This window comes from Trichechus manatus, unplaced genomic scaffold (assembly GCF_000243295.1).
Source record: "Trichechus manatus latirostris isolate Lorelei unplaced genomic scaffold, TriManLat1.0 scaffold00076, whole genome shotgun sequence".
Taxonomy (NCBI): domain Eukaryota; kingdom Metazoa; phylum Chordata; class Mammalia; order Sirenia; family Trichechidae; genus Trichechus; species Trichechus manatus.
In genome coordinates this window covers 1,861,395-1,887,062 of record NW_004444012.1, presented here as the reverse complement: position 1 = coordinate 1,887,062, position 25,668 = coordinate 1,861,395, and the positions used below count along the sequence as shown (strand labels likewise).

General features: G+C 41.4%; 1 protein-coding gene across 2 annotated transcripts in view; it reads right to left on the bottom strand.

Moving 5' to 3' along the window:
- Positions 1 to 25,668, bottom strand: part of FMN1 (formin 1) — a 471,169-nt gene that overhangs the window by 138,268 nt on the left and 307,233 nt on the right. For both annotated transcript variants that reach the window (XM_012556758.2, XM_004380593.2), the window contains 4 exons: positions 22,612 to 22,741; positions 20,996 to 21,142; positions 19,832 to 19,891; positions 12,890 to 13,010 (listed from right to left, as the gene is read on the bottom strand). In XM_012556758.2, coding sequence (XP_012412212.1) covers positions 12,890 to 13,010; positions 19,832 to 19,891; positions 20,996 to 21,142; positions 22,612 to 22,741 — 458 coding nt within the window. The remainder of the gene's footprint in view (positions 1 to 12,889; positions 13,011 to 19,831; positions 19,892 to 20,995; positions 21,143 to 22,611; positions 22,742 to 25,668) is intronic.

The window sequence follows — 25,668 nt, the reverse complement described above, 5'->3', positions numbered from 1 at the left end:
ATCTGGAATGTTTGCTCTAATTGCATATGCCCTAGGAAATTTCTCCAGGATTCTTTTTACCTAATCTGGAATGTTTGCTCTTCGTGCCTGGCTGTCATCCTGATTTTCTGTCCTGGAGATTCCTTTACCTCCCTTCTACGTTCGATTTCTCATTTCCTGTAACCTGAGTCTTCCCCTTTCTTGGTAAAGCACATTCTTCACTAGCATCCTAAGGAGAGCTGAATGGGAAACAAGTTTTTTGAGAATTTAACATGTCTGAAAATGTTTTTAGTCTGTCCTCATATTTGATCGATAGTTTGGTTGCGTATAGTATTCTAGAGTGCAAATAATTTTCCTTCGGAGTTCTAAAGATAATGGTCCATTTCCAGCACCCAGTGTTATTGCTCAAAAGTCTGAATCCATTCTGCTTCCTGATTCCCTGTGTGTGATCTATTCCCATACACATCCCTCCCCACTTCTAGAAGTGTATAAACTTTTTTTTAATCTGAGTATTCTGAATGTCACAATAATATGGATCTATTTTACTTCACTGTGCTATGTTCTCTGTGTGCCTTTTAAAATTGGGAACTCGTGTATCATCTTGGCAAATTCTCTTGAATTACTTCATTGACGATTAACATATTTATGCAAAAATTTATATTCTCTTCTGGTAAAATTGGATTGCTTCTCAGATTTCTCCACTCCTGGGTTGGCTAATTCCTCTACCACTTGCCCATCTGCTTTTTGAGCCTCAGACATTTTGTGTTTGTGGTTTTCTTTCTCATTTTCCCTGTGTTTTTGAGTTTTTGGAATCCCTGGTGGCATAGTGGTTAAGAGCTACGGCTGCTAACCAAAAGGTCAGCAGTTTGAATCTACCAGGCGCTCCTTGGAAACTCTGTGGGGCAGTTCTACTCTGTCCTGTAGGGTCCCTATGAGTCGGAATCGACTCATTGGCAAAGGGTTTTTGGTTTTGAGTTTTTGTTTTTAAAATAACTCACTTTGCCATTGTTTTAGTAATTTGGGGGAGGGACTGAAATGCTAGATGTATGTTCAGTCAGCCATCTTTTCTCATAAGCCTTCCAAAAGGTTCCCTCTTTACTAGAGTCACGGTATTCACACACCACGTCTCAAAGGAGTAATTAAAGACAATATTCTCTCATCAGGAAGTCCAGTTCTTCTCCTTCTTTCTGAGGCAAGACTTACACTCTTACCAGGAGAAAGTGACTTGGTAATGCTGGTGGTAGAAGGCATCGATCCCACCCCGAGTCAGAGCTGGTCCTGAGTCCAGGAAGAGCAATCTGTTCTGAGTGTGAGCTGACCAGTCCTGAAAGGTCTCCTCACCTTCCACATCTACGTCAGAACCCCACGGCATGTGATCTCCACAGATGGAAGAGATAGCAAAGGAGTCAAAACCATCCAGGCTGCCTAGAGGTGGCCCCGGCCTCCTCTGCAATTAGTGTGGGTAACCACGCCACACTAGTTTGCTTATCTTCTGGGTCATGAAGGGATAAAACGTAGGCTAGATGAATGTCAGAGAGGGAGAGAGAGAGAGAAACAGAGAGAAAGAAATTGACGGGCAGGAGGTGAGATGATATAGAGATCACAACAGACAGACCGGCTGAGTGGTTATAAGTAGAGGCAAGAAAATGCCTAAGTTCAATTCAATTATTATCTGTAGTATCTTTATAGGAGCCCTGGTGGTGCAGTGGTTAAAGCGCTTGACTGCTAACTGAAAGGTTGGCAGTTTGAAACCACCAGCGGCTCCCTGGGAGAAAGACGTGGCCGTCTGCTTCCATAAAGGTTTACAGCCTTGAAACCCTATGGGGTCAGTATGAGTCAGGATCAACTCAATGGCAGTGGGTTAGTGGGAATATTTTATAGAGGGAGAATTAGAGATGAAAAGGCGCTTAGAAAACAAAACAAACCCACTGCCATTAAGTCGATTCTGACTCATAGCCACCCTATCGGACAGAGCAGTACTGTCCCATAGGGTTTCTAAGGCTGTAAATCTTTATGGAAGCACACTCACATTTTTCTAGAGGTATATAAGCGGCTAGTGGGTTCGAACAGCTGACCTTTTGGTTAGCAGCTGAGTGCTTTAACCACTGCACAACCAGTGCTCCTAAGAGGGGTTACGCTTCAAGATTTATCATTCTAGATCACAGTGTTAGTGACTGCGGGGTGGGCCTATAAACAGTAAGAGAATAAGCATGGCATCATGGAAAGAGTACAAGCTTGTAATCCAACAAGTCTGGTTCATACCTCAGCTTTGCCATAATTAGCAAAGTGCTTCAATTTCCTCACTGTTAAAATGCAAGAAATAATACTTCCTTTGAAGTAGTTTTAAGAAACAGAAATGAGATAAGCAAATTGGCTGGTATTTAGTAAGTGCTCATTAAATGGTAACCACTGTCATTAGCCGTGGAAGTGGATATCCCCGTGTCCCACGTCAACCTTGGCAGGGAAGAGTATTTTATGACGGACATTGTTTAGAACTGCCGGTGCATGCTGATTTAAAACAAAAACAAACAAACAAACAAACAAAAAACAATCAACTTCTGGTTGATTTTATTATTGCTGAATTCTCTATAGACATGCAAGACCAAAGACAGGACACCAAGTTAAATGTGAATTTGAGATAAACAAGGTATAGTTTGTTTAGTATAAGCGTGTCCCATGCAATAGTTGAGATATACTTGTACCCACCAAATTCCTTGTGTATCTGAAATTTAACGGGGCCTCCTGTATTTTTATTTGTTAATCTGGCAGCTCTGAGTGCACCCCCCAGGCCTACACCTGGGTCAGGATGCTCCATTACAGCCCCCGGCCCTGGGTAAAGATTCCCTGGGGGCACACACAGTTGAGTGTTTGACTACTTGCCCAAATGCCGGGGGTTCACACAGAGACGCCTTGGAAGACGGGCCTAGCCATCTGCTCCTGGAAGGTGACAGCCCTGAAAAACCTAAGAAGCAGTTCTATTCTGCACACATAGAGTCTCGTGAGTCAGATCTGACTCAATGAAAACTAACCACCCACCACCACCACCTCTGGGCAGGCCCCTGGCTGTGTCTGTTGTAAACTCAAAGGAACAGCCATTACAAAACTTCTCTGAACTGTGCCTTTACATCCTAAGACAGTATTAACTTAAACTCCATTTTAGGCTCAAAGTACTGAGTTCTAGGTCAAGTGAACAGAAGTCTACCTTGAATCACCAATTCAGTCATAGCACCTCAATCAATTTCCAGACTTGAGCTAGTTCACTGACCCAGAATCACTTGAATGAAGGAGAGACCAGGTCCCCTTGAGGAAGAGTCCTTCGACACTGTCAAACATTTATATTGTAAATCTTTCTCTCGGTCTTCCCCAAAGGGACCTACAGCATTTTATCGGGGTAGCTGTACACTGGGGAAAAGGAGATGATCAGAATTTTGGGGGATTCTTGGACACTAGTTCTGAGCTGACTAATTCCAGAAGACTCAAAATGTCACTGTGGTTCACCAGTCAGAGGAGGGACTTATGGAGGCCAGGAGTTTTATGGAGGTCAATGGAGTTTTTTAGTTCAGGTCCATCTTGTTTCAACAGAATGGAATAGACATATTCAGCAAGTGACAGAATCGCCACAGCCAAAGGCCAGGCTTTGAGTGATAGACAGATAAATTGATTCCTGATGGAGCAGGAGTCAGCATGGTTGTAAGAAAGCCAGAGTCACAGAGGATGGTGATAAGGCAAACTTATATTAAAGAACTGGACAGGGGAGCAGTGACAGAATCCTTCTCTTCTCCCAATGACACAAACTTGAGCATCCATTAGTAGATTAGCAATACCAGTTACTAGCTTTCCTATAGTCAACCCTTGATTAACTGGGGTGTGATCATTAAGGTTGTGTGTCAACTTAGCTGGGCCATGATTCTCAGGGGTTTGGAACTTGTATGATGTTGTGATCACTTCTATGATGAGAACTGATATAACACGATCACCTCCATGATAAGATCTACTGTAAGTAGCTAATCCGTTGAAAGGGAGGTTCCTTGGGCATGTGGTCTTCATCAAATATAAGTGGACACCTGGCAAGGCTCATGGGCTTTTGCTCCTTCCGGATCCTGAAGCTAGCTCCTGTTTGTCTGACCTTTGGTTCTTGGGACTTGAGCTAGCAGCTTATCTGCAGTCTTGCCTGCTGATCTTGGGATTTGTCTGTCTTTGCAACCTGTGAACAAGAGTCCTGCTCTCTGACCTGCCGATCTTGGGTTCGCCAGCCCCTGTGGCTATGTGAATCAAGAGAAGCCTCTATCCTGACCCATGGATTTGGGACGTTCCAGCCTGAGCCATTTCCTTGATATAAATCTCTTTATATAGATATTTACATGCTTTATTGGTTTTGCTTCTCTTGAGAACCCAGGCTAAGACAGAAGTAACAGGAAGTGGGAAGCACATCACAGATAATCCTCAAATCAAAATGAAAACAAAATTAGTCAAGGGCAAGATCAAACACTGAGATGATGTGTGGACTTGTTATGCTAACTAATCTCTCTTCCCTCCGTATCATTAATGATACCAACGCTCCCGCAGGCAGCTCCCGATGTCATCAGTGCTCAGAGTCTCAAACTTCACCTCACACATCTCACCCTTCATCACTTCATTAACATTATCTCATCAACTTATTCGCCCAGACACTTAATTTGTTCGTTACGGTAAATAAGTTAAATGGTAAAGGAGATGATTGTTTCCACCTAGCAGGAAAAACAAAAGGGAGTCTATTTCCTACCATGTGGTTTCCAACAGTAAAGGTTTTTCAACATGTAAACAGTTTAGTTGACTCACAGTTATTAATGTTAAAAATAATATATTAACTTTTTTTTAAACCACTGCTAATCCTCAACCTCATTAATCTACCTACCTATAATGAGAGTTGATGGTAATTTATTTTTTTAACCTAGTCTTGTCAAAATTGCATATGCATATTTAAATACTTAAAACTATTTCCACGACACCAGTCTCTGCCCAGGCTCATGATAAACTACCAGTTACAAATGATCTCGTTTCCTGCTTTTATACGTCTAGGTTTGTGTACATGGAGGGATTTTGTCATCTTAGTTTTCTAAAAATCTTTATCAAATCTCTATGTATACGTAATTTAGTAAATCCAACATTCTCGAAGGCCTGTTTTTTTTTTTAAACGTGGTTCCATGCCCTCTCTCACTTCCTAACTCCTCCCTCTTGTTTTAGCTGAGTGTATTGCCCTTATGCCTCTACATAATGTACTTTTTTTTTTTTTTTTTTTGGTGAGCCTTTGAAAGGCAACACATTTAAATGAATGTATTCCATCTGCCATCTTCATATAGAAGATATGTTGACTACAGTTTAGAAGATCTAACCAAAATAGAAACATCTCTTTCTTTTTGTTTTTCCTTGACTTTTTTGTAAATTGTACTTTAGAGCAAATTAGTTTCTCATTAAACAATTAATACACATATTGTTTTGTGACATTGGTTGCCAACCCCACGACATGCCAACGCTCTTCCCTTCTCGACCTTCGGCTCCCTGCTACCAGTTTCCTGTCCCCTCCTGCTTTCTCGTCCTTGCCCCTGGGCTGGTCTGCCCATTTAATTTTGTTTTGTTTTATGGGCCTGTCTAATCTTTGGCTGAAGGGTGAAACTCAGGAGTGACTTCAGTACTGAGTTAAAAGGGTGTCCAGAGGCCAGAAACATCTCTTTCTTGAGCTGTTAATGTATGAATTCATATCTTCTTGTAATTTAGATTTTGAGACAGACTATTCTGGGACTAGTCTATACAAAACAGAGGTTCATCTGGATGGTCCTGGCCTAATCCAGTCACTCCACTAAAATACGGACATAGGGATTGAAAATGCCCAAAGAAGTGATGGGTGGACTTCAATATGAAGTTAGTCTAGAAATATTACTACTCTTCAAACTTAGAATGAAGAACTGAACACTTACTGAATGCCTGTACTATGCATTTATCACAGCTTCTCATTAATGAAGGCTTAAAAGTGTTAGGATACAAATTTATAGAGAGTTAACAGATATCAAAAGGTCAACAGAGACTCTTGCCTTTCCAAAACTGTGTAAGTATACTACCAAGTATTTCTAGATGATACATAAGAAAGGATATGCTCAAATATATAGTCTTAAAAATTTAGAGAAGACATCAGAATCATTTTAAAATCAACACACATACAATCTTGAATCTCAGACAATATTCTCAAACATGTTTGAATATCTTGAACTGAGGGTTAACCGCTAATTATTTTTCCCTATTTATACAAGCAGTAACGGGGCTGATAATGCAAGATTTAGTAAATAGCCAGTTGATTAAGTAGCCAGTCTTAACAATAAGGGATACTAAGTAACTACGGTTAACTAAGAAGGGCAATTTATTTTTATTCTTAGATAACCCTTCCAGAGTCTGACGACTTCTCAATGCCTATCTGAAGAGTTCTTGTCTCATATTCCAAGAAAATCCATTTAGCTTTCCTACTTTCATAGCCAGAATGAATTTTTCAGAATAATAATCACTGGATCATGCCAAACAAATGTGGATTTTGAGAAGATGACACTGGAATAATTTCAAATAACACTAAAAAAAAAAAAAAAAAATTGGTTGCCGTCAAGTCGATTCCAAATCATAACAACCCTATAGGGCAGAGTAGAACTGCCCCCATGGAGTTTCCAAGGAGGGCCTGGTAGATTCAAACTGCTGACTTTTGTTAGCATCCGTAGCTCTTAATCACTGTGCCTCCAGGGTTTCCCAAATAACACTTGTGTTATTTATTTCGGGCCTCAAGACGTCATAGAGGATTTGACCCATTCTGTTTATTTACAAGGACAAAACACCCAGTAAGGACAGCGTAGCCAAGGGAGTATTAACGGCAATACTAAGGGTCACAGGCTGTAACTGTTTCTCTCAGGTCCTCCTATTAGGGTCACCCTGTGATGATCACTTAACCAACAACTGCGTTCTTAGAGATGCTCTATTTTACATTTTTGATAGTAATATCGACATTCCGTCTTAAACTCTGTTTCACAGAATGCGTGTTCTGTGAAATATTACTAAGTATTCAGCAAAAGAAAGAAAAAAAAACCCAATGTTTCATGCTTTAAGTTAGGAAGTGCTGCTTTATTATGGTTAAACATTCTCAGAGCCTTTAATAAGCTCAGGCACACTATGAGTCCCTGTGATAAGATTTTAGCACAGAACATTTCCAGGTTTATGTGACCATAAACCAAATACCAAACCCATTGCCATCGAGTTGATTCCAACTCATGACAACTCTACAGGACATAGCAGAACTGCCCCATAGGGTTTCCAAGGAGCACCTGGTGGATTCAAACTGCCAACCTTTTGGTTAGCAGCTGAGCTCTGAACCACTGCACCACCAGGGACCCTATTTGACCACAGTACCCCTTTTTAGAGAGCACCAACTTACATTTCATGCAATACTGGTATGTACCACCACTTGGGAAATCCTTTATCTATGACCTTAGCAATGACCTGTGTGTGTATCACTGTTATTACCTGGCACAATCAGAATGAAGCATTTGTTGCATAGTGTATTAGTTCCCTATTGGTGCTGTAACAAATTATCACAAAGTTAGTTGCTTAAAACAACACAAATTTATTATCGTATAGTTCTTTATGTTAAAAATCGGATGTGGGTCTCACTGGCCTGAAATCAACGTGTTGGCAGGGCTACACCCATTTCTGAAGAATCTAGGGAGAGGACTTCTCCAGTTCCAGAGGATTCATTCCTTGGCTCACAGCCACCTCCCTTCGCCTTCAAATCCAGTAACACTGCATCTCTATGATTATTCTTCTGTCGTCCTATCTCCCTCTGGACACAAGGTCCTATCCTTGTATGACTAGACTGGGTCCACCTAGATAATCCAGGGCACTCTCCACACCTCAAGGCCATATCCTTAGTCACATCTGCAAAGTCCCTTGTGCCATGTAAACTTAACACAGTCTCAGATTCTGGGGGTTGGGGTGTGGGCATCTTTGGGGCCATTATGCTGTCTACCACACATGGGTTGGTAAGAATACCTTGAGAGCTCCCCCCAGAGAACAAGGTAAAAGAGTAAGAAAAAAGCAACAATTCCTATCTCTGCCCTATCCCCAGCTATTGCTTATAGCATCACAGTATCCCGAAATAAAAATTCTTGTCTGATTCAGTGATGGAGAAGAGTAAATAAAATATGGAACGTGTTCCCTGGGACCAAGAACTTGGTTCTGGCCTCACGATGTAGAGAAGCTAGCACAAGTGCTCTGAGAAGTGGATACTCTACAAACACAGCCAGCTGGCCCCTCAACAACACAGACCTGAGTCTGCAGATTATGCATCTTCCGGTAAAACTACATACCCTAATCAGCTTTGTTGAAGCTTCCCTTACTAAGGGACCATGCATTCATTATTGCCCACAAGGCAGGTACCGTAATTGTCCCATTTCACAGATGAGAAAACAAATACTTCTTTATGGTTAGATTACTTGCCAAGATCTTATTTTTATCAAACCAGTAAAAAAGTACACATCCGATTCCAAAGTCTAAGTTCTTAATCCTATGCAATACTAATGTCTATTTGCTTTAATTACCTGTCTATCTTGTACTTCCCCTACCCTATCCCAACCAAAGTAAGTTCTTCCCTGTGTCTCTGAGTTTCTACATATGTGGTCCTGGGGGAGAGAGAAAATGCACGTGTGTACATGTATGTGTGCATGTGTGCCTGTATGTGTGCATATATATGTGTGTGCATGCACGTGTACATGTGTATATAATGTGTGTGTGCATGTGTGTGCACGTGTGTGCATGTGTGTGCGTGTGCCTGTATGTGTGCATATGTGTGTGTGCATGCACTTGTGTACATGTGTATATAATGTGTGTGCGTGTGTGCACGTGTGCGTGTCTGTGTGCATATATATGTGTGTGCATGCACGTGTGTTCATGTGTATATGTGTGCATGTGTGTGCACGTGCACGTATGTGCATGTGCACCTTCACACATGTATGTGCGTGTGCATGTATGTGCATGTGCACGTGTGCACATGTATGTGCGTGTGCATGTATGTGTGCGCGTGTGCATGTGTGTGCATGTATGTGTGTGTGCGCACGTGTGCGCATGTATGTGCGTGTGCATGTATGTGTGCACGTGTGCGCATGTTTGTGTGTGCATGTGTGCGTGCGTGCATGTGTGCACATGTGTGCGTGCACGTGTGTGCATGTGTGTGCGTGTGTATGTATGTGCATGTGTGCGCGCATGTGCATGCATGTGCGTATGCATGTGTGTGTGCACGCGTGTACATGTATGTGCGTGTGCACGTGTGCACATATTCAGGAATGCTATTTCTGTCGCTTGTATTTTCACGAGGCTTTATGCTTCGACTACATGCTTTTCTGTTCTGATCTTCAGTCAGATATGGAGACTTTCAGGCCAGAAGCAGGATATATTATGGTGCTGGTATATGCTTTAGAGTCGTATCTAGTTTCCCAAATGTGGCTAGGTCACCACCTGTGAAACCCTGGCAAATTACCTGAGCGCCATGAACTTCAGTTTCCTCACCTTGTAAAAGATAACAATAATGCCTGCTTCACAGGCTCATTGTAAGAATGAAAAGAAAGGATATGTGCAAAGCACCTGATAGATAATAATTACTCCACTTGTAGCTGATATTATTATCACTTCCTTGCTGGTTTACCTGCATAAAAATGCTACTGAAAACTCCTGTCTTCCTGAAAGGTGCCGACTGACAACTCTACATGTATCAATGACTGTTCCATGACCCATGTCATAGTTTAATTCACATCCTATTGTTAAGCTGTGATGAACAGGATTCACAGCGATTTTCTTCCAAAAGGCTGTGCCTGTCTAGAGAACTGGGGCCTGATACTTCTTGAAATTTGCTAATCACATCTGGTTTAGCTTTAGACAATTTCTGGGATTTTGCCAGCAGCCACGGCATTTTAATGGCTACAATAAACCTCAGAGCCTCATCAAATCTTCGCTGTATGTGTGAAAATTATGTCCTCTTCAATTAAACATGCAATCTAAACTCAGACCAAGGCCTCATGGAAAACGAGGTTAAGCCGGAATGAGAACGTGAGATGAAATGAACCCCACAACTCTGGCTGTCTTGCCAGATGGTCTTTGGAAGAAAAAGAAATTCATTAGAGAACCCATGGTCTGTATTTTCTTTAAATATTTACTGGGTACCTTTCATGTGTTAAAAACACTGGCATCTCTAAAGACAAGCAGGGCATTTTTGTTTAATATTCAGTGTGTGTGGGAGGGGTGTCAGAGTCTACTCAGTTGCCTTTGTGGTACTTCAAATCTTTTGGTGAAGTCCCGTACAAAGACAAAAAATAATAACTGAGGCAATGTTCAGTTTTTTCAAAACGCAGCTCCACCAGCTTCAGAAGCTCTTGTATTTCCTCAAAACTGACTGAGGACAGTGTCAGCTGAGCACTGGGGGATCCGAATAACATATACGGGCCTCCCTAAACAAACAAGCTTTACCCCCGGGGGAGTGTCAGGGGAACCCCTGTCTGTCTGTCCTCTTCCCAGTTCACTCATCTTATTCCGTTTCTGGAATCCCTGGGTGGCGCAAATGGTTAAGGTGCTCGACTGTTAACTGAAAAGCTGGAGGTTCAGGTTCACCCAGAGGTGCCTTGGAAGAAAGGCCTGGCAAACTACTTCCGAAAAATCAGCCACTGAAAATCCTACGGAGGGCAGTTGTACTGACACACACGGAGTCGCCGTGAGTTAGAAATGGCTTGTCAGCCACTGGTGTGAGTCCCTGGGTGGTGCCCACAGTCAATGCGCTGGGCTGCCAACCGAAAGGTTGGAGGTGCGTGTCTATCCAGAGGCACCTGGGAAGAAAGGCCTGGCAATTCACTTCCAAAAAACCAGCCATTGAAAACCCTGTGGAACACAGTCCTACACTGACACACACCGGGATGCCATGAGTCGAAGTCAACTGGACAGCAATCAGTTTTTAATCCCCTTCTATTCACCCTCAAACTCACACGGATATCAAGGGGAAGCAGCTGAGTCTGGGTGCCTGAAAGAGGCAGCCCCGGAAGGAGGGCCCAAGAAGAGGAAAGACCAAACAGAGATCAGGTTTCTGCTCAAAAGACAACGGCCAGGCCAGGCCAAGGGTTTTACAGGGGCCAAGAGACACGAGGGGACGGGCAGTACGCCTGTAGCGTAAACAAGCGAGGCTCTTTCTGACCACCGCTGACCCTCCAGCTGTCCTGAGAACCGGCCTGGGCCCTAATTCTGCTGCTGCTGGTGGGGAGCGAAAAAACGGCTACGCGATGGCTTACTCCACTCTTTTACAACAAGAATCAAGCGCTTCATCTCAGACAGAGGTAAAACTGTCAGTTCTTTAGGAGAGGAAGTAAAATGACCACAAGTTCACATATCATATTCCTAAACGGAGCATCCATTTGGTTGAATTCACTCTCTCAACCATATCAACTGGAGGGGGGGAAAGAAAAACCCAAAAAACAAAACCCACGTTTCTTTAAAAATAATTTACAAGGTACAAATATTCACTGGTAACCGCTATCCTTATTTAAGCAAGTTTTTTGCCCAAAGTAAAAATAAATGGCTTTCCCTGTCACTGGGAGCAGATCTTTCCCACTTTACTTCCATTTCCAAGCTGTTCTTGGTCTAAGACTTAGGTTTCTGAGCACCCTTCCACCATAAACATTTTAAAAATGTTTATTTTATGTCTTAGTGTAAAAATATTCCTGGTTGAAGCTCTTCATTTCCTCAAGCTCTCCTCCTGGCACCCCTGCTTCCATTTCCACATTAACACGCTCCCTAAATCCTCCGCAGAGCCCTTCGGCTGGAGTTAGACAAGCTCCAGGGCGAGTATTTATATTCTTGGACAAGGAGATGTCTCCATATGAAAACACAGGCCTCGAGAAACGCCAAAGGAACATTCCTGCCCAAGCGGGACACATTTTCACCTTTTAAAAAAGCCAAAAAGGGGCTTTCAGCATTTTGTTTTGAATAATTAAAAATGTAAATTAAACTAAAATAGAATGTTTTACTGTGGGTCTCACCATCGTTATCAGATTCATATACATAAACCAAGTATACAGAGGGGTGTGTGTGTGTGAGTGTGTGTGTGTGAGCAAGAGACAGACAGACAGAGAGAGTGAGATAAGGCAGCATAGTAAGCTAAGAAAACATTTTAGTTCTAATCAGGCAGACCTGATCAGAGCTGGGTTCAAATCCCAGCTCTGTCTCTGACTGGCTGTGTGTCCACAACCTGTCTAAGCCTCATTTTCCACATCTGTAAAATGGGGTGAATACAGTTTCTATCTATTAGGGTCTTTAGAAGAATTATATAAGACAATTCCAGAAGCACATATGTTTTCAGTAAATGACTGCCGCTATTATTACTATTGTTATTAAAGTTATTACTATCAAATGGGGGAAAAATGCACGTAAGTTCCTGGGTGGCGTATACAGTTTGTGCTTGCTACCCACCCAGTGGCACTTCGAAAGAAAGGCCTGGTGATCTGCTTCCATAAAGACTACAGCCAAGAAAACCCCATGGAGCTCAGTTCTACTCCGTAACACGTGGCTTTGCCATGAGTCAGAATCAACTCAACTGCAATGGGTTTGGTTTTTGTTTGTTTTTTTTGTTTGGCGGGAAAATGGAAGTAGATATAACAAGCAAATGATCAACACTACGAAAAAGGGGGACACTTAAATACAGTGCCCTCCAACACTCCCTAGAGATGGGGAGTTTCATGGGGGCTGCGGTGCACTTTAAGGAACTCCCCGCCAATTCTACTCCACGAGACAGTTGTAAACAATTCCCTTAACTATTTTTTTTCAAAACCAACCTTAGCTATTATCATAATAACCGAAAAGTGCCCGTTACCTTCCAGTTGTCGCTTCAGTTTTCTCAAATCTTTTATGAGGTCTTCAAATTTGACTTGGGAGGCCAGAAAGAAATCTTGTGGCTCAGGCAGGGGGAAAACACTCTTCTCTGTTCCCGCTTCCTAAAAGATATACAACAGTACATTATACTTCCCAATCATCACTTTCTGTCAAAGTTTCAAAGCACCAGTCACACACGCGCGCACACGCACGCACACTCACGCACATGGGCGCGCACACACGCACAATCTTTGATGGTGTCTGAATAAGCATCAGAACAACGTTCTTCTTCTGTTCCTAAATTAGGATTGGTTACTTCAAAGTGTTTTCTTGCCTTTCACACCATCCTTTTGGTCCTGTTGGCATGGAAGCTGGCTATGGCATGGGCTACCATCCATTTTGCTCCATGAGTCAAAGAGAAAATGGTCAGGTAGGCCCTGATCTTGGACACTCTACTCCCATGGAAAAAGGCACAGGGAAACCCGTGACAGTACCTAAAGTCCCTGCTCGCACTTCACAGGCTAGCCATTAGGGAAGTCATCCTTGGGGTAAGCCCATGGGTGTGAATCAAAAGGTGCTGGATCAGAAGGCACCACAACGGGAGAAGCAATCACCCACCTTCTAAAGCTTACAGCTTTCTGTGTGTGTGTGTCTGTGCACGCGTACATATGATCATGTTCCTCATGCATTTGTAAAGCTTTTCCAAATGTGGTTCAGCTTATTTTCAGAGAGATTTACTGAGGCATGGCTGAGTATGGAAAGCTCCACAGCTATCCCTAATACAGGATCTTAGCCAAGAAACATCTTCAAGGGCAAGACCTTCAGGCTTACTGAGGAAGATAAGGTGAGCCTCCAATGTCTTTTCCAGCTGAGCTGCCTTCCCCCCGAGTTGTTTAATGTTAGCTTTGTACCCTGCATATCTCAGGCAGCCTTCGGTTATTCCTCTCTCTGCTCAGGCTACTCTGCCAGCTCTCCTTCACGTTCCATCTTTCCTACTGCCATCAGGATTAATTCCAAACGCTAAAATTGCTTTACAAGGCACTTTATGATCTGGCTTCCGTCTGCCTCTCCAGTCTTATTTCTACCTTCCCCCTAGCTCCAGCTCCTTTCCTCAAGTTTTTGTTAAATAATAGAAGAGGCCATGATCTCTTGCCTCTAGGCCTTTGTCTACAAAACTGTCCCTCTCCAGACCCTCCACATACCCTCTATTTATACTTATACTTCAAATCTCAAAACAGAGATGACTTCCTCCAAGATTTCCTCGAACCCCAGCACCTGAGTGTTTCCCAAGTGTATTCCAAGAGCCCCGGGTGCTCACCATTATCACAGCACCAATCAACATGTATTTAAAAACTGCCTTGTCAGTGTGTGTGCCTTCAGCACTGCATTATAAACACGCTGAAGGTAGGAACTGTGGCTTGTTCTAATACAGTACCACGTTTTTACGTAAATAACGCGTGCTTCTGTGTTCGGTTGACAAATGTAGAAGGCGCGTGTTATTTGGATAAACACACAATATCCAATGTCAGGCATATCAATAAACTATTTTTAGTTGGTCAGCACCGTTACTGAGAGCCTATGAAACACCGTTCAGGGAAGTCTGGCATCTAATTTATCATAGTTTCTTTTGGTTTCGGAAATCCCTTGGGCAACTTCCCCTTCCTTTAAGAACTTCAGCTTCACCTGGAATGTTAGGAGAACGCAGTTTCCTTTATTTTACCAGAACAGAACATCTTCCATGATCAATTTACTTATTTTTTCCTCATCTTCCTATACTTATTTTACTACTTTAAAAACAATGGAAGAAACAGTCTAGTCTGAGGGCAGAGATGGAATGCCATCTAAGCTGCTTACCACAAAGCTCCACTGGAAGGACTGAGGAATAATCTCTTTTTAGTTTCCAAAATTTTTTATCAGACTCAGTCCTGGTGTCAACTTTTTTTTTCTTTTTAAGGTATAAAAAGAGAAAATGTTACTAAGCAAAGCAGCCTGGGAGCAACTCTTGGGAAGCTGCTAAATTAGAGTTCAAAAGATGGGGCTTAGACAGGTTTCTTTAAACTCCACAGAGCTAGACTTGGACCAAAATCCGGCAGGAGTAGAGGGAAGCTTGGAGCAGAAGCCATCTTTCTTCAGCTAATTGCTCATCAACACTAACCACAAAAATCATCACTTATGCTCCTGGAGGGAAGGGATGGTTTAATAAATCATATAATTCTACACTCTCGGTGAGTGAAACACGTTTTGCACGGCAAAAGCCAAGAGAGCACCACAGAAGTGTGAACTTCTTTATGTTTCCTAGACTGGGCCATCCCGTGTTGAAAATGCTCTTATTGTGGGATTTTCCTCTGTCAAGTTGATTCTTTGGGGTTCACCTCTCTTCAGCGAGAGTCGTATTTCAGAGGCAAATTTCAGCCTTCTTACACAATCCATTTGACTTGGTTGAGGCAGGCACTATCAGGTAGACCTGCTTATGCCAAATTAGGACTAGCAACTTCACTTCCCAAGGTTCTTTGGGACAATTCTTCTGCCACACTGGAACCTGCTGTCAGAACTTAGGGTATGCTCTCACCTCCTCATACCTTGTTCTTTACAGGGGCCACTGATTACACACCTGTAGATATTTGCAGTGCATCTAATTCAGAAACTGTTCATTAGCATCTACATTATAAAATAAAATTATAAAAAACCAAACCCATTGCTGTCAAGTCGATTCCAACTCATAGCGACCCTATAGGATAGAGTAGAACTGTCCATAGGGTTTCCAAACAGTGGCTAGTGGATTCGAACCGCCAACCTTTTGTTGAGCAGCTGTAGCTCTTAACCATTGCTCACAAATAACTATAGAAAAGGCAGAATAAGATGTATCAAGAGAGAAGCCCCAAGAACATGTTCCTGGGCTTTGTATGACGAGGAAATGAGTAAAGACTTAATAAAGAGGAAGCATGTACTACTGGACTTGCAGTCTGGCTAAGTTACTCTTTACGTATTTTCCCTTTTACAAAGGTGACATATGTTCATTACACTTAGCAACTGAAGGTAAGAATAAAAATCTCTTAAAATCCTATTATCCAGAAATAATCAAACATTTTAACATACATCTTTCCAGATTTTTCTGTGTTTGCATGCATTTATATTTACATGTTCTATATATTCACGTGTAGATCAAGAATACTTTCCAATGGCACTAAATTTTCTCCTACATGCTTCCCATGGCAGGACATCATTCCATTGTCTGGCTCTACCATAATTTACTTGACCTTAGTCTCTACTATTGGACACTGAGGTTCTTTCCAATAAGTTGCCATTATAGATTATTATAAAGAAAATGATACAAATCCTTATTTATTTCCTTTATATAAAAATTCCTAGAAAAGTTTTACATGTTTCTATGGCTTTTGATACAGAAAGGTCAAATATCTTGCTAGCCCATACAGCAGCTCTGTATGAATTAGGAAAAGGTACCCGCTGTAGGTAGGCGCAGATCTTTGGGCACACCAAATGACAAGCAGATGACATCATTTGTGAATTTTTAAAAAGTGCTCTTTACAGGGTCAGAGTTTGGTGAGTCAACAGCAGGCTAGACATGAATCCTATTTGACCTAGAAAGGTTTGAGCAATTTAAATTCCTATTTCTCTTCATCTTAGCAATACAGGGCTTTATCATTTTAAAACAACAACAAAAACCTTTGCTGATTTGTTAAGTGAAAAATTGTATTTCATTATATCTGCATATCTGAGCTCACTACATTCCCTAATTGACTATTTATATCTTCTATTTGTCTTTTGTAAGTAGCATGTGGTCTCCTTTGACATTTTCTTTTTTTCATGAGAAAAGGCAGGTTGTTTTTTCTTGCTAATTTTGAAGAGCTCTTTATGTATCATGTTGCAAATATTTTCTCCAGTATGTTATTTAGAATTTAGCTTTGTTTGAGTCATTTTTGAGATGCTGAAGTTTGTTTTTTGTTTTTATTTTAATTAGGTACTAAAATTATTTTACTTTTATGCATTCAAAGTTATCAACCTTTCCTTTTATGGTTTCTGCCTTAGCTTGAATGTTTTGACAGAACTTTGCTACTCTAAAATCAGATAAATATGTATTTGCCGATTTTTTTGTATATCTTTTATGATTTCATTTTTTGTTTGCTTTTATTTTTAACTCATTTGTTCTTCAATATTTATTTTAGTCTCTGTGATGAGGTAGAGGAAATAATTTCTTCCTATTCCCACTTACTTGAAATTTCTCCTTTATCTCAGACTTAGATCCATTCATGGGATTTCTATTTGGTGTTCTTGATTTTTTTATATCTGTTCTGTCATTCCATAATTTTAATTACTCTATAATTTTATAATACACTTAAATATACAAATGCATAAAACTGTATTCATTATTTTTTAAAATTCCCATTAAATTATGCCCAATTATTTTTGCATGTAATATTTAGAATCATTTAGCTAATTTCTAAAAATTGATGAGAATTTTGATTAGGGCAATATTAAACACATATATTAATATTAAACACACATTTTTATGAGTATTTCCAGCAAAGAATGTATCACTCTCTTATTTAAAGTCATTACTTATAAGACTCTCAGTAAAATTAGGTATATCTCCTCATAAGTGTCTATACTTTTCTGGTTAAGTCTAATATACATATCAATCACTGGGAGCTTTTTCTCAATAGATCTTTTAATTTATTATTTCCAGAGAGAATTGATAAGAAAAAAGAGAGATTTTATACGCAGACTAGAGGAAAAGATTGTTGCAGGTAGGGAGAACATCAGAAGTAAAAGCACATTAATAAGGAAGTACAGGGTGTATTTGGAAAACATCAAGTCTTGAGTTAGATCACAGAATATGGGTAGAGGGAAAATAATAAAATTATGGTTATAAAAGATTGGAATTAAATTGGGTAGAGTCTTAATTCACTGGAAAATGAGGAGCCCTATGTTTTTTTTTTGAGTGAGAAAGTGATATGATCAGAACCATACATACAAAGAGTAATCAGGCCACAGGGTGTGGGATGGACGGGATGGGGAGTAACCAGAGGTGGGAGGACGGGCCGAGAGCACACTGCCCTTCTCCAGGTGAACTATCTGAAATCCTGAACAAGCTGGGGTCAGTAGGGATGGAAAGAAAGGGAAGGACATCAGAACAATTTAGTTAAAGGACAGAGAGACACCAAAGGGGAACACAAGGTTTCGTGCCTGAATGACCAAAAATTATGATATCCTTAACTCTTTCGTTACTATTGGTCTAACAGCACACCAGCCACTTTCTATGCCTCTGGGCCTCGTAGGGAGTACGTTATTCCAGTTCTAATGCATTTAGCATGAAGGTGGGTCACTTCAGAAATACCTGAAGCTCAGCAGACTGGAGCTGAAGCCTCATCCTTGTCTAGGTTGAGCATTCTGTTAGGTGATGCTTCCTGGATTGTGTTAGTTTTGTAAACTTTTACCTTCTTTCCTTTATTTCTGTGAGAGAAAGCTTACAAGCATAATTATGGCTTTCCTGTGTGATAGTTAGGAAGCCCCGATTGGGTGTTTTTTGGTTTATCTGTGTCATATTTGGAAAACCAGAGGTTCCCCATATAACCTAATGGGACGGCACCTGCAAAAAATTCTCTATTTAGTTTTTGTTGGTAGACTGTCACACCACAGATCGGCAGCACCACAGTGACACTCGCCTTATTGGTGGTTTGTATTACCAGATCATATTTCTCAAAATCCATATCACCAACCCAAAATTTAAACACACCAATCAGTAAGCATGCATTCCAATACTGAAACCACATGCCATTAAAAAAAAAAAAAAATTGGTAACAAAAGAGTTTTAATATAAATAGAGAAGAAATTGGGGAGAGGTAGAAAATAATAAGCCTGGTTGTAGATATACTTAGAACTGTTAGATAATTCCACCAAAGGTAGAAGAAATTAGAGTTTCTCAATTATTTTTCATCAGTGCTGAGCTTGTCTTCTGGATAAAATCGTAAGCCTTTTGAAAACACGGCCTTACATCGTTACGTTTTTTCCCTCAGTGCCGAGGCAAAACTCTGCTCACATGGATAGTTAAGCAGGAATCCTGACAACATTTTCCTATGAGACTTTTTCCACTCATACTAATTGCTAGATTTTTCAACAGGTTACAACAGAATCTCTTTCTTCTCAAAGGTAGGACTCCTTGTCCTCAGTTTAATGAGAAGGAATAAAACACAGAAACGTGTGCTTAGGTGAATTCTCACAGAAATTTTTGTTTCTAATTGCAAAGGTTACCCAACCAGAGAGGGTAGATTTCAAATTCCACGTCCTCAACTTGTTCACAGGGGAACATTACTGATAAAATATTGAGCATTACTGGATCTCTTGGTTGTTGTTGTTAGGTGCCATTGAGTTGATTTTGACTCATAGCAACCGCATGGGACAGAGGAGAACTGCCCCATAGGGTTTTCTTGGCTGCAACTGTCACAGGTCTTTCTCTTGTGGAAGAGCTGGATTGATTCGAACTACCAACCCTTCGGTTAGCAACCAAGTGCTTAATCGTTGCACCACCGGGGACTGCATCATAGTTTCCTGAATTTTGTTCTACACCCTGGAATCTCACTTCAACTATAACTGATTATTGAATGGCTCTAAATTTCATAAAGAACCTCAGAATGTGGTCATAAGGCTCAGGGGTAACTTGGGGTCTCTGTGAAGAAGTAATACATAGTGGATGGAGAGTCAGTAGACTTCTACCACTGAATAATGCTTTCCTTTATAAGAGTCAGCTAAATCCTCTGAGCTTCAGTGTTCTCATCTGTAAACCAATGAGGTTGGACAGCTCTCAAATTCTATGCTGGACTTGAAGTTCATCCATCCACCTATCCATCATCCAACTTCTCAATGCCAACGGCGTGTAAGAGTTGAAATGCCGTTCTGTAGTTTTCCACAAAATGCTGTATCTTACCTGGTCATAGTAACGCAGGTAATACTTCACAACATAGTCCACCAGATTAATCCCAGTATCCTAGGTTTAAAAGGGAAACAAGTGAAAATCATTCACATGTTATATAAAATCATTCACACACGTTATATAGTTGAGAGGTCAAGTCTCAGTCTGTGATCCAATACTTCTAATTTGTGATACCTGTTCCTAATTCTGTTTAAGACTTAGCAAGATTGTCCTCCTTCCTCCTTGTCCTATCTGTTTTTTTATGCCATCTCTGCAAAGAAGTGACACTATACTACCCTTTATGGAAAGAAAAACAAACAGATAATCCATAAAACCTCAGCGGTAATGGCTAAAACAAAGAAAAATGGTCCCCTCATATTTTCTGGCAGAAAGCTAAGACAGGAGGGGGCGGAGAGTGCTAAAGAGAACCAGGGACTTAGAACAGAAAACCACCCCTCCCTTCCCACCTTTCACAAAATGGGTGTTCTTAATGGTGTGAAAAAAAAAATCAGGGGGCAGCTTAAAAGGAACACCATGCCCCTTTATGACCCTGGACAGCAAGGGGTGGGCCGGCCCTCCCACAAGACAGCCTTCGGGTCTTGTTTGAATGGGCCTGATTCTAATTTGCCTCTGTGTCTCCCCTCCCTCCCTCCCCCTGGCCCCCATGGGACTCCCAGAGCTGGGCTGGTTATTTCTAAAGAAGTAGCTCTGCAGGGGTGTGGAGCCAAATAATAATCAGGCTCAGGGAGTCTGACAGTAGACTCCAGCCCAATTGCTGTGGGCAAAAGAATAATTCAAACGCTCAGCTCACCTGATGATTCAGACTGCTCTGCCACTCCGGAATGAGTAAATTACAAGTAGCCAACGCTAATTCCAACAGACTCAATCTGCCTTACAGCTAACATGGTACTCTATCTGTTTTCTGCACTCACTGCATTAGCAGTTCTACACCTAATTCTGTATTTTAGGGCAAACGAGGGGAGGAGATTTTGCCATTGAAGATAAAATGAAAAACCTATCTTTATTCACAAGCCGAAAGAAATTCCAGGAAAAGATGCATGCTCTAAAATAAATGACTGTAAACTGAATCATTTAGAATATTTTTTTTAATTAAAGCTGTAGAAAGAAAATAATAATAGATCATAAACACTCATTATGAAAAACAAATCAATACTTAACCCGACTTTTGACGTCCTTGAGTTTGGGCAGAATTTCTAAGCTATACCCATCTGCTTGTCCCCGAGTCCTATTTCCTCCATTCATATAATTTCCGAAAGCCAGAATGAGAGCTAAAATATCCTTCACGCTCTTCATCCGCAGCAGACCCTGTGACGGCAAATATCCATTACTGTGGTGCTGAACTCCAAATGACAACGTACCTACGTTCATCCAACAACAAAGATTCACTGAGTGCCCAGAGGCTGCAGCGAGGCTTCTGCCAACAGGATCAGTGGTTGGTGACATGGAAAACACACTTTACCAAGCCAGAAGTCTTAAAAAATACATGAACAGCTATTATTTCCTACCCATTAAATGAATTAATTAGCAACAGTCCATGTTCTAACATTGAGGATTAAATATCAGAAGTCAAAGTTCCATCTGAGACAGTTTTATTTTTCTAAATAGTTATTTAAAGAACATATTAAGTTGAAAAAAAAAAGAATTGTTCTACTTAGGTGTAATTAAGCTTTGAGAACTTCTAAATAGAAAGTGGTTTAGGGTCATTTAAGAGTCTGTTTGGGGACTATGCATCTATATGAACAGTCTAGCTAAATGTAACACAGACGTAACAGTAAGTATGTTCCTCCCTCTCCCCAGTATAATCCTCAGGAAAGAACTAGAATAACAGATTGTAAGGCCACAGGCTATGTTTATTAAGTGTTTGCTCAGATGTCCATTCACTTCTACAGTGTCAAGCTGCTCATAGTTTTCTTCAACTCCCAATCTCATTTGTTTTCCCTCTGATTTTTCTGTTCCAAGTGGATATTTTCAAATTGGAATTCCCACCCCTACCCTTCCTGATGGTCTTGGTTGATTTTATTTTCTTGTATTTCAGGGTAAAGAAGGAAAGCAAAATTCAGGTCTGGGCAGACCACTGCTCTTGCTTTTCAGGGCGTCATGAGGGGGAGTTTATTATACTTTGGTAATATTTATGATTTCTCGATTGAAATCTCTAATACTTGAGAGGTAAAAAACTCCTGCTCCCAGAAAAGTAACTAAATACCCACAATATCTGGGGAGATGAACATCACGTTCTTAAGGAACTGGGTCGTTGTGAGGAAAAGCCAAATCCTAGAATTTAACTTTATAATGAATGCTAGTGTGGTAGCGCCAACATAATTTTATTAGCCAATCACTCATTATCATTATTTCACTTCTCAATTCTCTAGAATCATTTATTTTACCATGTAGACACATCTCAGATGGTTAAACGTACGGGTCAAATGTAAAATCACATTTGCATTCCAGAAAGCAAGCTAGACAATTTGGGCTGGTTTTAAGAGACCAGAACGTACATTGGTAGGTACGTGGAATATTTAAGAAGAATCTCTTCAAGTGTCATTTTTCCTCCTTCTCTTCCTCAATCTCTGGCTCCTTCTTCATCTCCTTTTCTCTCTCATACACACATCCTCATACTTGGACAGGATATTCATCACAATTACACTTAGAAAAACACTATCTTAAGTGCAAAAGGTTTTCTACAGGGGATTCTAGTCGGTCTCTGCCCCCTCCCAACTTGCTCCCTTACTCCCAATAAGGGCAAGGCTATCTTTGAAACGAAACAACAAACATACCTTAGAAGCTCGTGTGATGATTTCTACCTTTCGGTGCAAGGAGGTGATACCCTCAGAAAAGACAGATCTGAAGATTATACACTGGGCACGTTCAGCAAAATTGGGGATCTGGGCTAACTCGTGTAAAAATCTGTAAAGACAAGAATGAATTATCTAGCTTCATATACACTCGCCAGGAAAATAAAAGCACAGCTGGAAAAACAAAAGGTTTTAGATATGCAGACTCCAGAAACTTTGAGGGTATGTGTTCGCTTAACAACAAAGCCCCTTTTTCACGGGTTTCTATGATGATGAGTAAATACATGGTGTATAAATTACTTTCGGAACAGAAGGTTAATGCAACCATATATACTGAAGCGCGGTAACTTACCTGCTGCGACTCTAGTCTTTCCTCTGTGAGAAAAATTACATAATAAACTGTCTTTATAACACTGTATCCTCTCGGGGTGTCTTTATACAGGATAAAGGCAACAATGATCAAGTTTTCCAGGGATCTGTTTACTTTCTTATTTCAATTCAGCTGTACAGACATAGTTCCTAGCTTAGCGCTTGGAACAAAGGAGGCACTCAGTGAGTGGACACAGTCTAAAGTTTCTTAAAAATTATGGCAAGACAGATCTCAAAGGCTGAAGGTGGGTACTGACCTGCACACAGCAGGTCACTGTCTGAGCAGCCAGGCAGCGGTGCCCTTTGCAAAATTAAGTTGGAACAGCCATATACTCTGCAGTCCAAGCATCAGAGGAAGGGATATAAACTAATACTGGCAGAAACTCGTGGACATGAATTTAGCAAAGGAGAGAATCAACTTGCAGCCATTAATTCCATTTTAGGGTTAAGATGACTAACAATTATTTCCGAAAGTCTTGGTCAACGCATGTCATCACCCTGCCATTTTGCAATTTCTCCCCCTGAATGCTTTTAGACAGGAGCAGAGTTGGAAACCTCCTTTCTATAGCCAAAGAAATGTCCTTGACTCATATTCTTTGCCTCTTTTATCTTTAGGAAGATGTAGGTTTAATAAATTTCTAATTATCAGCTGTTTTCCTTACTTATACCAGGAGCCCTGGTGGTGCAGGTGTAAGCTCCTGACTGCTTACCGAAAGGTGGGCGGCTTGGACTTCACCAGCCACTGCCCGCGAGAAAGATGTGGCAGTCTGCTCTAGCCAAGATTATAGCCTTGGAAACCCTATAGGGCTATTCTACTCGGTCCTATAGGGTCACTATAGCCAGGTCATAATCCTTTTTTTTTTTTTAAAGATATTTAGGATGAAACAAAACATAAAACAGACCCTTAGTTTAAAGCTCTACAGCTCTATTATGAACATCATGTGGTGAAATATGGAAGTAGAAACCCATAGAAATTCTGTCCTAGGACACGGTGAAAAAATTACATGTTTTGTTCTATGTATAAATTGTTTTTTTTTTTTTTGCATAAAAATAGTATTAAACAAGTATTCCCAGAGACAAATCAGCGGTATCACCAGTTTTCACAAATGGGTGGGAAATACAAAGCTGGTGGAGCTGGCAGCTTTTGGTCCAGTAGTTATTTACTCAGACACTGCTAAGCACTGCCTTGCAGGTAGCACCCTGCATTTTTCTCCTTCCAGATGTAACCATAAGACCCCACTGCCCAAGAAGAACCTGAATGTCTGTCTGCTTCCTGGTTCAAATGGACACACAGTGAGGCGGGGTGGCAGAAGACACAGATCAGCACCTCAGCTCACCAACAAGGACAGAGATAAAAAGGAAGCAATGCTGGATGCACGATTACTTATAGATAATGTCAAACCAGAAGGTTTAGGACCAATCTGAGAGATGAGGCCATGGGCTCGCCAGCCTATGCTGTCCAGGAAAAAGCAAAAGGGGGAAGACGGCAAGGCTCTCTAAGACTGAAGCCTTACAGGGATCGGGGCCGCACCGGGCAGGCTCTCAGGGGATCTTAAATCCCAACGTCCTCTACATGGAGAAGGGTCAGAAACACACACACAGAGTCGGAGGGGGAGGGAAATTCAGGAATTTTGCATTACTTTTGTATAGGACTGTAGGAAACGTGTCACTGAAAATTAGTTCTAGGGAGCATCAGTCCTCAGGAGCTTCAGCCGGTCCTTCAAGCATTTGTGAAGCACTTCTGTGTGTCCGGCACTGCACCAAGACCTGGGGACATAACCCTAACTAACGCACAACCCTTCATGAAAACCTGAAACACCAACCAACGGTTACCATGGAGAGTGCTAAGTGGCATTGGTGATGGAGTCTGTAATGGGAGCTACAGAAGCCACACCCAGGCATTCAAGGCGGAGCCTGGAGGGAGGATGCCAGCCCAGGCGTCCTGCAGCCCCATGGCCCTTGCACGTGACAAGTGTGAGAAACTGCCGAGCAGAGCTCAAGCAGGTCAAATGATATTTGTGAGAGCAGTGAGTAGAAGTTGGATGCTAAAGGGGTTTTGTGTTCTAAAATACGGAGTTCAAAAATTTTCTGAACGAATGAAGGATTTTAAGGAGAGATGTGATACTTGAAGCTTCTCATTTTAGAAAATCACCACGGCAGCGACTTGGCTGATTGACTGGAGGTGGTGACAGATTCGAGGCTGGGAGACCTGGTTGACCTCTCCTACAATATTCCAGGAGGGAGGCAAGAAGGCCTACGGGACGAACATAAAGGAGCAAAAGGGCGAGGAAGCTATTGAGGCACAAGACCCAAGTAACGAACAACGAAGGTCTGTTCAGAAGAGTCTAGGATGACTTGTGGGTTTCTGGCTTGGAAGATACGAAATATTGCAGGAGCAAATTTGGAAAAACAGGATTTTCTGTCATTTTCATCCAAAAATAGCCATGCACCCTGGACTGTCAGCCCAGAACTAAAACAATTTCCGAAGCCAACTCTTCAGACGAAGATTGGACTGGACCGTGGGACATAAAATGATACTCGCGAAGAGTGTGCTTCTCAGCTCAAGTAGATACGTGAGACTAAATGGGCAGCTCCTGTCCAGAGGTGAGATGAGAAGGCAGAGAGGGTCAGGAGCTGGTTGAATGGACACAGGAAATCAGGGGTGGAAAG